The sequence below is a fragment of the Tenrec ecaudatus genome, chromosome 4 (assembly GCF_050624435.1).
Source record: "Tenrec ecaudatus isolate mTenEca1 chromosome 4, mTenEca1.hap1, whole genome shotgun sequence".
Lineage (NCBI taxonomy): Eukaryota > Metazoa > Chordata > Mammalia > Afrosoricida > Tenrecidae > Tenrec > Tenrec ecaudatus.
In genome coordinates, this window is record NC_134533.1 from 139,761,875 (window position 1) to 139,776,757 (window position 14,883).

Consider the following 14,883-nt stretch of genomic DNA (forward strand, 5'->3'; position numbering starts at 1 on the left):
CGAACACCAGAAACTTGGGTGAAGGGAGACAGTGGATGGTGTAAGATATGAAAATAATAAGAATTTATCAGGGACTCATGAGGGTGAGAGGGAGGGGAAAAAGAGTTGATAAAAAGGGTTTAAGCAGAAAGAAAATGTTTGAAAATGATGATGGCAACATATGTACAAGTGTGTTTGATACAATTTATGTGTGGATTGTTATGAGATCTGTAAGAGACTGTAATAAAATGATTTATTTAAAAAAATCAGGAAAGTTGTGTGTCAGGATTGAATCATTTCACCATACTTATTCAATGTGTATGCTGGGTAAATAATCCACGAAGTAGGCTATTTAAAATTGGCATCAGGGTTGGCGAAAGGCTCATTTACAGCCTGTGAGAGAGATGATGCAACTAGCTTTCTGAAAGCGGAGACGGCTTGAAACCCTAACTGATAAAATCTGAAAGCTACAGCCGTCCATGTGGATTCAGCATAGGAAAACAAAAATCCTTACAATGGGCCAATAATAGCATCATGGAAAATAATGAAAACACCAAGATTGTCAAGGATTTCATTTTACTTGTATCCATAATCAACACTCCTGGAAGCAGCAGTTGAGAAATCAATTGATGCGTCTCACAAGGGAAATCTGCTGCAGCACACCTCTGGGACGTGTGAGAGAGCAAAGATGCCATTTGTGAACTTGATACAAGCCGTGGGATGTCAGTGAACTCATGGGCACGTGAAAGCTAATCTGTAAATAAAGGGAGATATAAAGTCTCTGAATTATGGTGTTCTTGGAGAATGATGGATTGATAATGGACTGCCAGAAGAGTAGACACATGTGTGTTGGAAAAGTACAGTTGGAATGCTCTTTAGAAGTGAGGTCAACAAGACTGTGCCTTGGATTTTGGCCTTATGATCAAGAGGGTCCAATCCCTGGGACCTTTGATAATTCATAAATTATTTTTATTTTAATATTTTACACTGTCCACTGTCTCTCTTCACCCACGCTTCGAACTGCTGACCTTGAGGTTAGCAGCCCAACGTGTAAGCACGATGCCACCAGGGCTCCTTGTGTTAGAATCACTGATACTGTAATTACTCTGTACTAGACCTTTGGTAACGCCAGCGTTCCCCCTTCCCCAATGATCCAGTTCCCTCCTGTGCTTCAAAGCCCTGAGTAGGGACTTGTGGTGGCAAGCGTCACTCCCCTGTGCAGTCTGGCTCTGGGCGGGTGACTCACCAGCCTAGAGGTCAAAGCCGCATGCCAATGGGACATAATTCGTTTGGGCACATTTCACATGTCACCCTTTTGGATTGGATCAGCTTTAAGATCCCCCTTCTGAAACAGGTTCCCGGATTTAGTTGGCATAGCACCCCTTTCAGAAAACAAACGAAATATGTATGAACCTTTTCAGCACATTTTCTTCTCAGCTCTTCTTCACCCCCACCCCCACCCCCACCCCAACTGCACACACACACACGCCCATCAGTCTAGTGACTCCGGGGATGGTAGCGCCCACTGGAAATCACCCTTCTAATACCATCACCTATACTCTAAAGGGGTTCCTGCCCCAATGAGATATCTGTGCCACAGCCGATGGCCGGTGGTGATGTTGCTGTCTTCTTGTCTGCCTTCCTCAGCAGTGTGGGCACCTTGAGGCCAGGGTGTCCTGACCTGTCCCCAGCATTGCCATGGGGATCCACTGCAGAACAGTAGGGTGATCCCTGAATCCAGAGTAAGGGCTAAGTAGGAAAGTGAGGTTCTTCTCAGCTGCTCTCCACTTGTGGACCACAACCCCTTTGGGGGTTGAACGACTTTTTCACAGGGGTCGCTGGATTCATAACAGTAGCAAAATTACAGTTATGAAGTATCAATGAAAATCATTTTATGGTTGGGGGAGTCACCACAACATGAGAAACTGTATTGAAGGGTCATGGCATTAGGAAGCTTGAGAACCACTGTTCTGGATGGATGGGTGGATGGATGGATGGATGGATGGATGGATGGATGGATGGATGGATGGATGGATGGATGGTTGGATGGATGGATGGTTGGATGGATGGATGGATGGATGGATGGATGGATGGGCATCACCCATGGCCATCAGCAGAGGGCACATTCCCACAAAGCCATCTATGGACAAGCTAGGGACTATGCTGGATCTCTAGCTGATGCCTGGGTCTGACTGTGAGGGCAACCACCCACAGGGCTCCCACAGGGCACAAAGGTCGGCATGGATCTAGCCACCAATGTCAGTCTGGAAGCATAAAAAACCCAAAAACCTCCACCACATAAATTATGGTTGTTTAGATTTGTAGTCGTCTCAGCTTACAGCATGAATTGGCCTTGGGTAATGGGGTGATGTGCCTGCCCCGGCATCACCACAGAGGTGGGAGATGGGGATGCTGGGGCCTCAGTAGAGATGAGAGTGCTCACTTTCTGGGAAGCTGCATGTGCCCGAGGTGTGTCAATCCTCGAGCAAAGGGCTGCCAGACAGATAGCCTTTGCAGAATGGCCAACTCTTGACCGGTCTCTCCAGCAACCAGTCCATAGCTCGGTGGTCTATTCCTTGAAGATAGGCTGCTATGGGCTGCAGGTCACTAACAATACCCTGAGGCAGACACCTGCCAGACCTGCTGAGCTGGGCTACTTTAGAGGCTCCACTGTCCCAGTTGTCACCTAGCTTTGCCCTGGGCATGCGGGTTGTCATCCAGGTTTGTCCTGGGTATGCAGGTGCAAGGTCAACCCAACAGGAGAATCTAGCCGTGATTTGTTGAGAACTTATTGTGTTTGCTAGGGGCTTTATCATTTTTTTTTTCAGTTTTGTTCAGTAGCATTACAACAAAAATATTATCAAATTCATGATATAGACCAGAAAATTGGGACTCAAAAAGTAGGCTTTCTTGCCCAAGATACTCAGGTAGTAAATATCAGTATTGAGAGTTACACCTGTGACTGCATCCCAGTCAAGTCTGAGTCATAGCAACCTGTTGGACAGGGTAGAACTTTCCCTGTGGGTTTCTGAGACTGTAACTCTTTATGGGAGTAGGAAACCGTATCTTTCTCCCACACAGTAGGTGGTGGTTTCGAACTGCTAACCTTGCAATTAGCAGTTGAATGGGTAACCATTATACCCCCAGGGCTCCTGAGCCGAACCTAGAAGTATCATATTCCAAAGTTCTTCCACAATGTGTAGATGGCAAATTGGCTGAGGTGGCATAGCTCAGAATGGGATGCAGTTCTGGAATGTGATTGCTCCATGGGGTCAAAATAGCAGTCTCTCCAACAAGACCCCCTGGAGAAAAATCCACACAATATTCAGGATCCAAAGGAAGGCAAGTAAAACAAGTCCTCCCCATAGGTCGCAGAGAAGTTAACTTCCCTCAACTGCTGGAGGTCAGAGGAGGAAGGGGTCAGGAATTGGTAAGGAAATGATAGTCATTATTGTGAAAGTGATGGGTGGATAGGTACAGGGAAGGAAGGAAATGTTCCACCTTCTCCAGAACTCCTTCTAATCTGCTGGCGTGGCGGAAAGAGCATGGCTGACTTTGAGCAAGTCCCTAAGCCCCAATCTCTTTATTTTTGAAACAGGGTCATAATATTTAATTTGTTGTGACGAGTAAGGATAATGAAGGTAAAATAGTACCCAGTGGGTGCTCCATAAATCGTGTCTCTTTTCATTAACTTTTAACAAAGTGCTCTAGTTCTTCCCAGCCTCGCCCTAAGGATGGAGAGGAATCGTTTACAGTGAGACTCTGTTATGAATAGGTGGCCCTGTGATTAACCTTCCCAGCCCCCATGGTATTTTTTTGTGCCACTTATTTTAGCTTGTCTTTTTTCATAGGCTATTACATCTGTACAGAAATGGCTATGGTTATTAATTTATAATTCTAAAACGTCATGCCTGTTAAGTCCAGCATCTTTGGTTGATTGTCCCTACAGAGCCCGGCTCCCTGAAACGGTGGCTCCACAGGATGGGCCAGCAGGGAAGTTCTACTCAGACGCAAGGAGGAGAGAGAGAGGTGAAGTGTTATGCACTGAACCCTGTCCTTGCAAAATAAACATAGAAAGACTAACGGCTGTCCCTGAGAGGCGATCCTGTTTGGAAATAGGATTTTCGTATCTATACTAAGAGAGTCATTCCTGAGTAGGGTGGATCCTAAACTTAAGAACTTCTGAGTTATAAAAACACACATTTGAAGACGAGGCAGACACTGGAGGAAGCGAAACACCAAGAAATCTCACCGAGTGGCAGGAATACCAAGGAACTCTGAGTCGTGCTAAGGATGCCAAGTACTGGCAGTCATCGGAAACTAGGAGAACAATGTCAACAGTAGGAATTGACATGTCTGAGCCTCTGACTTGGGCTTTTAGGTCTGCATTTCTGAAAAAATAAAATTTTGGTTTTGAAAACAGTCCCTGTTTTGCTCTTCTGCTATGGTAGCAGATGGAAACTAAGACAGGATGGTTGGAGGGTAGGTTTTCTGTCAGCTTTTCCAGTGTAAGCGGGTCATAGGACCTTTGCCTTAATCTCAGGTGATTAGCTATAAAGAGCACCAGTGTGCTTAGAGACAATGAGTTTGTATGAATGAGCAAAGAACAATTCAGAAGAAGAGGATGGTTGGGAAAGGAGAAGAAGGCAGTGAATGCCAATGCAGTGTACAGGTGGAAATAATGGAATTGGAATATATTCTGCTGTGCATATTATCAGCAACAGAAATAAAATATTTTTTAAAGAAAGAACTTGTGTGTGGAGGCTGAATCCGTATTTAAACTATTCTATAGAGCCACGTCGTGTTTACCCGTCCCATCTTACTCCTCTGGTGTAGCCTACAGGGCCCAACCGCATTCCCTTGCCTGGAGCTGCTAAACGGCTTCCTGTTGCCAACTGAAACGAAAACCTACAACAGATCTCTTATTATTGGGTTCTATTCATATGAAACGTTTGGCTACAGAGACAGCAAACTTTTAGTTTGGGGGCGGGGCTGGGGAAAATGGATGCATGGGGGGGCAGTGATAGCTAAAGTGGCATGGGCTTCTTTTTGAGGTGATAAAAATGTTCCACAATTGAATGCGGTGATGATTGTCCACGTCTGTGAATATCCTAAAAAGCACGGAGCGAGTGGAATAGGATGCGCATTATGTCTCAATAAGCCATTAAAAAGAGACAGAAATACCAGTGTAAACGGCAAAGGCAACTGTAGGAAGTGAAGCCTAGCTGCCCTCGGCAGTTACCCTCCCGCAGTCTGCGTCCTGCAGGCCCCTCCAGCCTGGCTGTGCTACGCTCCCCACCTCTTCCAGGGCTCGCACACTGAGGACCCCTTGGAGCGACTGACTCTCCTTTCTCCAACCTGCCTCTCCGTCTTTTTAGCTGGCTGATTTCTACCTATCCACAAACTTCCTGCTCCGCATGCATCCACCCCATGCAAGGAGCCGTCCCCGAGTCCCGCGCCTTTAGGATTGCTCTGCTTCTTACGAACTCTGGGATTTATTTGTTGTTTGTCCCATTTGGTTTGTCCTTGATTCCTCATTCCCCCAAGCGGGGACTCTTGAGTAGTCCCTGCCTCCATGGGTGGGGAGGTGGGGGGTGGGGCGGGGAGGGGAGGGGAGACCCTGAAAGCTGTCTGTGCCCTGCCATGTTTCCACTGCCCGGGGGGCCCATGTGCCTGCACCAACCAGCCAGCGATGGTCTTGCACCCTGCTGCACCTCTCTTGGCCTGCAGCCACAAGAGTCTGAAGTGGACCCCAGCGAGCACTGGGACCCATGAGCTGGGTTGGCACGCCTTCTTGATAGAAAGCCCTTTCTTGGACATATGCAAATGTCACTGGTTTTGTTTCTCTAGACCAGGGGTCCTCAATCTACGAGTGCCACATGCGTTCTGCCGAGGACATTTATCGGCCCGCCAGGTGTTTTTGCTGCCACTGCCTGTCCTGCTTAGCAGCTGACTCATCCCGGGTCCATAGGAATTTGTTCATAGTTTTGTTTTGTTTTTTAAACTGTAGTCCGGCCCTCCAACCGTCTGAGGGACAGTGAACTGGCCCCTTGTTTAAAAAGTTTGAGGACCCCTGCTCTAGACAATTCAGCCTAAGACAATATGTATCCCAGTGCCTAGGCCAGAACTGCACACACGAGTGTCCACACATGTTTGTTGAAGGACTGCAACCAAAAGAAAACTACAGTCCTCAGGCTCATGGGCCGTCCAGGGTCAGACAACTTCTTCCTGGAGGAAGGGAACCCACCGCCCACCCCCTACCCCTCTGAGAAGAGGCTGAAGTCTGAGAGGGCCGGGCTGAGTTCCAGGGGACAGCATGGAGTGGGGACGGGGGGCGAAGCCCTAGGGCACCGAGCATGGGTTCCCAGAGAAGGATGGAGGGACTGACTTCAACCCTTGGGTCCAGGACCACTGACTGGGCTCAGTCTTCATGGATGAGCTTTACCTGCTGTTTTACTGTGGAGCTGATTCGGAGTCCTGACAAGTTTAAGAGTACAGATCAGGACAGCTGTACAGGATGTTGCTCAATGACTGGCATCACTGGATGGGTCCGAACTGCCAATCTGCCTACCAGTATCAAGCAGGTAACCATGAGTCTCACTGCGAGACTCTGTGCCCTGGCTTTTACAGAGGACACCAGAGATTTGACGCTGCCCCTCCCCCCCAGCCCCCCACCCCGGGCTCCACACGTCCATGTAAGGCCAGAACTGAACTGCTTGTCAGAGAGGCAGCTCTCATTTTCTTGGACACCTGAGTGTCTCTCTGTGTCGCACAAACAATCAAAATCATGAATCGTCCCCCTTCTTTCTGGTGACCAGTCTCCCCTATGCTTCAATTTCACAACGTCAGATCCAGGACCGTATCTATTTTCTACTCGACCCTGGTTTTGACCTTTCTGTCAAAGTCATATTTTATATAGTCCTCACTTGACACTCTTGTTTGGTTGTCCTGTGTTTTTATCACAGGAATGTGCTCTTGCATGCTGCCTCAGGTAAACAATCAATAGAGCAACCAACCCACCCCTGACTCCCTCCAGGTGGACAGTGACAGTGCCCTCCGGGCTGCCATGGAGTGTGGGCCTGCTTTGGTGCAGTGACCTGGTCATCTTAGAGCTCCAGGAGGTGGCAGCAGAAGTCCATCGTGGAAGTGGAGGTCACTGGTTCCATCCCCCCCACCCCATGAGGCAGCATCTCGGCTCTGGGGCCGCTTCTGTTCGGCTGCACAGGAAATGTCTCCATTCTCTGGAACACCCTGGTGCTGGGCAGCTTGCACCCATAAATTACATTCTATCTAATCAGGGCTGAGGCCAGCTCCTCCCTTACCTTTATTCCTTGGCCGAGACTCTCCAAGGAATTAATATCCAGCCCTTCCTTGCAGGCCTGCAAGCAGGAAATCACCTTCTGACTCTCCATTTTGCCAGGGCGGATAGTGAGACTGGCCAGGCTGCCGTGGAAGAACTGAGCAAACCGGGGCTTGGCAACTTCTCCTCCTAGAGAAAAAGAAGCGCTGTTATGTGTTCGGTGGGCACTGAGTAGGAGGCAGCACCGCCAGGTGCTATCTCATCAAGGAGCCAAGGGGATTTTGTGTGTCCCTCCAGCCTGAGCTCGTCCTTCCGAGCTTCTGAGCTCAAGCATAAGTCACAGAGCTCTGGTCCTTCCCCAGCCACCAAAGCTAGGACTCCTGGCATGTCTGAATTTTAAAAGTTACTTTCAGAAACGAAACATTGTCTTAGAAAACAAGAGGGGCAAGGGCCAAATGAGTAGGGTGAGGAAATTACCACTAATTAAAGGCCTACTGTGTGCTGGGCTCTCTACTGGGAACTTGATCTGTACATGCCTGCAAGGGAGGTACTATTGTTTCCAACTGGCTGATAAGTAGTCCCAAGTCTCTGAACAATTGAGGCAATTCCTAGTTAGTTGTGTGGTGACTAGAATCTTGAAAGCTTATAAGCAGCCACCCAAGGTTCAACAATGCTCTCTGTTTATCTGGAGCCAGAGGGAGGGAAGTATAGCAATAGGAAGAGGCTATGACTTCACCAGCATGAGGCCAGAAGGACTGAATGATGCATGGCTACCATTCATGAATGTTTTGATCAAAGACTCTAATGAAGAATCTTATGGATCCCTGGTGGTGTAGTGGTTATGAGTTGGGCTACTAACCACAACATCAGCAGTTCGACCCCACTAGCCACTCAGCAAGAGAAAGATGAGGCTTTCATTCCCATGAAGAGTCCCACTCTTAGAAACCCACAGGCGCAGTTCTACTCTGTCCTATAGGTTCACCAAGTCGGAATCACATCTGATCAAATTTGGGGCTGCTGGAATAGCAGGAGATCTCTGATTCTGCTCTACCTGACACCACAAAGCTTCTCTCGCCCCTCCTTCTCATGCCCCACTGTGCTTTGCAGCAGATGTGTCAGCAGCTGAGTCCCAGCAGAGCTCAGGGCCACACTCGCAGGAGGGGAAGGTGCTCTGAAAGCCCCGTGTTGCACGGCCAGGCTGGAGGCAACAGCCCTCTTCTCTCCCTCCTTTTCCACATCTGGCTCGCTCCTCCAGGGGGTCTGCCCATCTGCCTTCCTTGGGCACAGACCCCTCCCACCTCCACTCACGGGCCTGGTCTTGATCTTACCAGAGAGGCAGCAGAATAGACAGAAATGATAGCTCTGGGTTCAATCTCCACTTTTTAAAATTCCATGGGAATGTTTGTGGGCCCCTCTGAGTCTTTACTTGCTGTTGGGGACTTCTGGTTTCTGCTCCCTGCTTCTCTTGGGCTCTCTCTGCAGGCTCCGATGGCCCCTGTGGTGACTATAGTGCTCCTGGTTCTAGATGGTTGTATGGTCGAGTGCAAACTAGCTAATAAGGAACACTTCCCTCTGACTAGCATTCCCCAGGTTGGGGAGGGCAACTTTCCAGCCACCTCTCTGTGAGCCACAGGCTGCCAATAAACCTGAACCTCTCTCTCAGCCCAAGGGGCCCTGGTTACTCCTTACTTCTGACATCCCGTATTTTCATAGTACTGAATCATCCCTTGCTACGCCAATCTCTTCTTTTACTCAATGGTTCTATTTCCCTGTTGAAATCATTAGATCAAAATCAATATGCTTCTACCAGCCCCATCCCACACACTTCCCTTGCACCTTTTCTTCCTCACACAGATGCTCACCCTCAAGTTTCCCAGATTAGGCAAACCGTATTCATCTTTCAAGGTTCCTGAAGTCCCCATCTCCCTACTGCCTACTGAAACCACTTTTGATCTGGCTCCAAAGCTCGCCATGCTTCTTCCACCCCTGATCCTTGGAATGCCGCCAGCTCATGTTCAATGCACTCCTCACGCCCTGGCGCCACTAGTACTGGTTTACATTTGTATGTTTTATGTTCTCAATAGGTTCTTACTGTGCTGCTCAACCTTGGCTGCACATTGCCACCACTTGGGGGATCTTTAAAAACCAGGGTCATTCCTGCCTGAATCAGAACCTACATTTTAACAAATCCCTAACAATGGAGATTATGGTTCAGTCGATCTGCAGTGGAAATGCAACTTCTCAATCCCGGGTTGAACTGGAATGAATTATTGTTTGAAGAGAGTGAATTCAAAGGACTTCGCTCACAGACATTCTGATATGATCATGTGAAGAGGTTTCAAAGCTCTTTGGGTGAAGTCCGGGTTAAGAGGCCGTGGGTTTGTGCATGCTCCAGTGTGACTCCCATCCTGGATGCCATCCCAGGGTTGCTCTGGCCACTCTTGACACCAGCCACCACATATTTGCTTAAGGTTCTCTGTCTTATCAAACCACTGGTTGCTTGGTGGCAGGGATCACTAATAGATACATTATTTATTTTAATGCTGATGCTGATCAGGTATTAGGGGCCAAGTGGTGCACTAACTAGGCACTTTGCCTAAGTGGCTCATTTGCTGCTCTCATCCACAGTGGACACTTCATGTCTTTCTGGTATCCTTCATCCTTCCTGGCACACAGCAGACATTTTATAATTGTTTGCTCAATTGCCTGATATGTTAAGTTGAATGCCGAAAGGTAGTAGATACTTTGGTTGTCTATCTGACACCTGTCACGTGGTTCCCTCCTGCAGTAGCAACTCTGAGGGCCAAGGGATTGACTCTGTGGCCAAAGGTGGTTTGATCTAGCCAAAGCTAACCAGGCCACATCCGCATTGTGTTCATAGATAATTAGGAGTAAACTTGGTACCTACTACCAATATCTAGTCAATCAGAACTTGGCTTTCAAAAAGCCACAGAGCCTAAGAATAAGCACAAGGCCAAGTTTAGGCCAGTGAGACAAAAGGGGAGGATGGCTGGAGGAAACTGGAGGAAAGCTTCCAAGCTCTCCAAAAACTTTCTGGAACCTACGGTCTCTCTCTATGTCCCAGGACATGCTCTGTGAAAATGAAGGCCAAGAGCTGCGGCAAGGCTCTTGCAAGCAGACGAGGGGCGTGGCATGCTTGGAGGAAGGCGGAGCCTCATCACTGCTCAAGCTCAGGCTGCCTTCCGTTACGGAGTCAATCACATGTCTCTGTGGTGTGAGACACTTGACACATGATCTGGTTACTTGTCATCAGGGCATCGTCGCAGAGAAAGGAAGAAGTTCATCGGAAAATGCAAATGGTTTTATCTTTGAGGCGTGTCCTGCGATGGCCAGGGCTGGGGTCATGCACAGGCCAGCTTGAATTCTCCTCATCTACTTCCCGCGCCCCCAGGCCATATGATCAAAGTGTGCTCCCAAGCCGTCAGCACATCCCTGCTCTCGCAAAGATACATCTCTGTCGCCCTGCAGGGAGGAGAACGTGAACTGGACGTGATGGTCATCTCTTCCCTGCCTGCGTGTCCTCAGCCCTTGACTGGTGTACTCGGAAACAATAACTATTGTTCACGGACAATGAACTATGGATCCAACACCATGCTAAATCCTCACTCGCTGAGTGTTCACAACATCCCCGAAGCAGATTCTAATCTCACGGTTATAGATGAGCAAACTGGGCTTCACGAGAAAATGTGATCCCAGGCCTCACTGGGGAGTGGGAGGTACGTGCCAACAGTGTTGGCAGGTGCGCACAGATCCAGCCAGCAGCCAGATCAAGAACATGACTGGGAGAGAGCTCAGTGGGGGCTTTCCCCTAGGTCCTCTCAACGTCTCCCTCACACGTCTATCCTCCATGGCCAACCACGGTAACGCTCTTGGATCCTACGATATTTCCTACATGCTCTCTCCTCTCAGAAAAAGACACCTATTTTCTATATGTGTGGCTCTACATTCCCCATTCTGCTGTGACACAGCTCCATGAAGTTGGTTCAGTTGGTATTTTGCAATAGGAGGTTGCCATGAAATTTGAAACACATTTGCATTCAGGGGTGGTGGAACGCAGAATTAAAAAAAAAATAAACAACAAGATAAATGGAAAGCCTCTTTCACATTAGGGTGTCTGCCCACACCACACGGCTCCTCTGGTAGCATTTAGACATAAACTTGCTCATGAATCATTTTAAGAAAAACAGAGCAAAACAAAAAGCCCTGATTTTGCCCACAAAGAACCTTCTCTAAATGTTCGCAAAGATGGTTTTTTATTCCCGGGGCCAGAGTTGTGCACGTTTTTAAAGTCTATGCTGGATGCCTTGCCTTCTGTTAGAGTTCATCAATTATAAGACGTGACCCGTGCTCCCTGGAGGTTTACATGTCATTGAGAGAATGAAGTACGGAGCAAGTAAAATAATATAAGGGTAGATTGCAAGCACATAGATATTCTAAGGCAGTGTATGGTTAAGATCCAAACAAGTGTCCAACAGGCAGAGGGGAATCTTCCTGGCTCTCGTGTGCTAGGTTCTTTCAGTTGCTACTTTATTCAGTTAAGTAGCAGGACAGTACTTTTGCGATGGTGGCTTCTGTTTTTTTCATTTGCCCCTAGCATTTCTCCCAAATTGCCCTCCGCGCAAACACACTGCTGGCTTTGTGGTCATTGCCACAGGAAGGGTTCGGGCAAAGAGAAGACTATAAGAAAGGGCTGAAGGTAGCTCTCTCCCCCAGTTTGATTTCCAGAAGCAAAAGCCCCTTGGGGAAACCTTCGTGCAAAACAGTAAACGTGCTCAGCTGACTGACCCTGGTTGCTGCCAGAGCCCTGTGATGTTACCACCACCACTGGATCCACATGACTTTGCACCCACTGCCCTGTGGTCTTCGTGCGTTCTGCATCATTGCATGTGGCTGCCTGAGTCTGAAGAGGGACTTATTGGCTAGTATCAGACTTTTTGACTTGATCTGAACTGGGCTAGGTTGTTTTCTTGATATATAATTACTTCTTAACATAAAGCTCTCTCTTACACATATATGAGAGTCCTATGGGTTTGTTTCTCTAGTCAATCCGGCCTAACACAGCACCTAACAACAACAACCCTTACAACCCTTTTTAGAGATGATGTTTTTTAAACTTACCTAAGTTATCTATGGCCACACAGCCAGAAATTGGGTGAGTTTAAAACTCAGGTCTCACTTAGTCCCAAGCACCTCTTTCTTTTGCCCTGCACAGTCCATGGAGAGATGAGGTGAGAGGCATAAAAGAGAATTTTTTGAATATGTAATAATTGGCCTGCTTCAGAAAGGTCACAGGGATATTGCTGGTTCAGTGGGAGAATGCTTGTCTTTCATGTGGGAGACCCAGGTTCTATTCCCAGTCAATGTATTTCACATGCAACCACCACATACTTGTCTGTCAGGGGAGACCTGTGAATTACCGTGATTCTGAACAGCAATGAACAGTTTCCAAACTAACTTAGACTATAGGAATAAAGGCTTAACAATACAAGTTACTTCCCCAAATCATGAACTGAAAATCCTATCGATCACAACAGTCCGATCCCCAACTGATCACAGGGATGGCGCAGGACCAGGCAGCAAAGGTTTGTTCCACTGTGTGGGGGTCACTCTGAGTCAGAAAACATGAACTTTAATAACATAAAGGTTGTGGTTATTTTAATATTGGTGAAAACGTGCAATTATATACTGGGTTTTGTGGGCATTAAAGGACTTCAGGAGCTACTCTAAATTCTTGGTGTCAAATTTTCTGGGATTGTCTTAAAAAACAGTGGTTTGTCTCTGGCAAATATGATCAACAGTGGCCTCTCTTATCCTGAGACCGGGAATGGGGTATGGGCCATTGGTGGCACATGGGACAAAAGAGTGTACTAACCATTCTGGCCCAGTTTTCTTTCATTGGAAAGCAGGGACCTGTCCACAATAAAGATCATGTTGGAATCAGTAATGGCCTCTTTTCTCTAATGAAAAAGCCAATGTAGTATAAACGTGTGCAGTCTCTTCCCTTGGCCAAGGATGTGTAAGATCCTAGTCTTTGCCGCCAGCATTCCATAGCTATTCAGCTGGAGAAGCACATAGAATGGAATGGGGGCAACAGCCCCTCTTGCTTGAGTTGGATGCTTCTGTGTGCATGGTTTGTTGGTGGGGACGCCCGCCAATGGACACAATTTCATGGATGGTTGGGTATCAATTTTGAGCAATGCAAATGGTGATCCTGTCTGAAATCTTGCTTTCTCTCATTTCCTCATTCAGTGAAGGAGACACCCACTGAATGTGAAGACGAACTGGAGTGTGTAATAAACCCCATGAGTTTCAGCTCTCAACCTCTGTTCACACATGCTACAGATGCTCAGGCGGCTGCAGGTGGCCATGTCTTAGAGAGGCAGACACAGGGGCCACAGTCTCAAAAGTCTGTGTCCAGTCTTTCCAGCTCTGTGCTTCTGTACCCCACCCCTTCCCGGCCTTTTTGAAGTGACTAACACATATAAACTAGTGACAACCCTCAAAGGTCAGTGTTCTGGGTAGATGACTAATTCCTGGAATTGGAAGGGTCCTTGTAGATAATCTGGACCATCTCCTTCAAAAGTGAGGTGTGAAGAAGCAAGACACTGCGTTCAAAGACACAGAGTGAAAAAGCAAGCGCAGTGATGATCCAGGATTTTCTTCTTCTGACTCCAAAGTCAGTCTTTCCCATCTCCCATTTAACCCTACTGACAGATGGGCGTCTGTCCCCCACTTAACCCTGCTGACTGATGGGCATCGGTCCCCCACTTAACCCTGCTGACTGATGGTCATCGGTCCCCCACTTAACCCTGCTGACTGATGGGCATATGTCCCCACTTAACCCTACTGACTGATGGGCATCAGGAGGCTTGGATTTAACTTGTTCAAATCGGGGAGAGGGGAATTCCAAGAGAATCGGAGCACATAATTTGACCCCCATGTCCCAGAATTCTCTAGTGTTACTTGGCTGGGGATATTCCATCAGGTGTTAAACACCCCTAGAAGCCCTGGAGACTCAATGGTTAAGCACTTGCCTGGTCACTGAAAGGTTGGCAGTTCTAACCCACTAACTGCCTTGTGAAAGATAAAAGCTGGCACTCTGCTTCCATAAGGGTTACAGCCTAGAAAGCCCTATGGAGCAATTCCTAGCTGTAGGACAAATCGAACCACCCTCTACAGGTGCCTATGGAGTTTGACTATGAGTTCAAATGGGTTTGAGAGCACAAACAGCAGAAGCAGAGATGGTCTAGCAGCATAATTATGGGTGAGGGCTTTCACGTTAAAGGCGCAGGTTCAAATCCAGGTTCTCATAGGCCCCTTAGCCAGGTGCTCATATTCTGATCTTAGTTTTCTCGTCTGCAGAGTGGGTATTGTAGGCATCATGCCCCATTGGGTGGTTGCAAGGCTCCAATGAGGACAATAAGCATACATGTAAAGGACTCGCCCTGGAGTATACCAAGAGCGTTTAAATTAGCAGCCGGTTACGGTGGTGGAAGGGCCTAGGAACTTCTACACCAGATTGCCACATGCGTTTTCTCTGTCTCATTTTGGTAGTCATTTTCCTTTCTACCCTCCAGTGTCTC

General features: G+C 47.8%; 1 protein-coding gene across 1 annotated transcript in view; it reads right to left on the reverse strand.

Moving 5' to 3' along the window:
• Positions 1–14,883, reverse strand: part of CLSTN2 (calsyntenin 2) — a 444,486-nt gene that overhangs the window by 28,728 nt on the left and 400,875 nt on the right. The window contains exon 10 of the mRNA XM_075547855.1: positions 7,302–7,468. Coding sequence (XP_075403970.1) covers positions 7,302–7,468 — 167 coding nt within the window. The remainder of the gene's footprint in view (positions 1–7,301; positions 7,469–14,883) is intronic.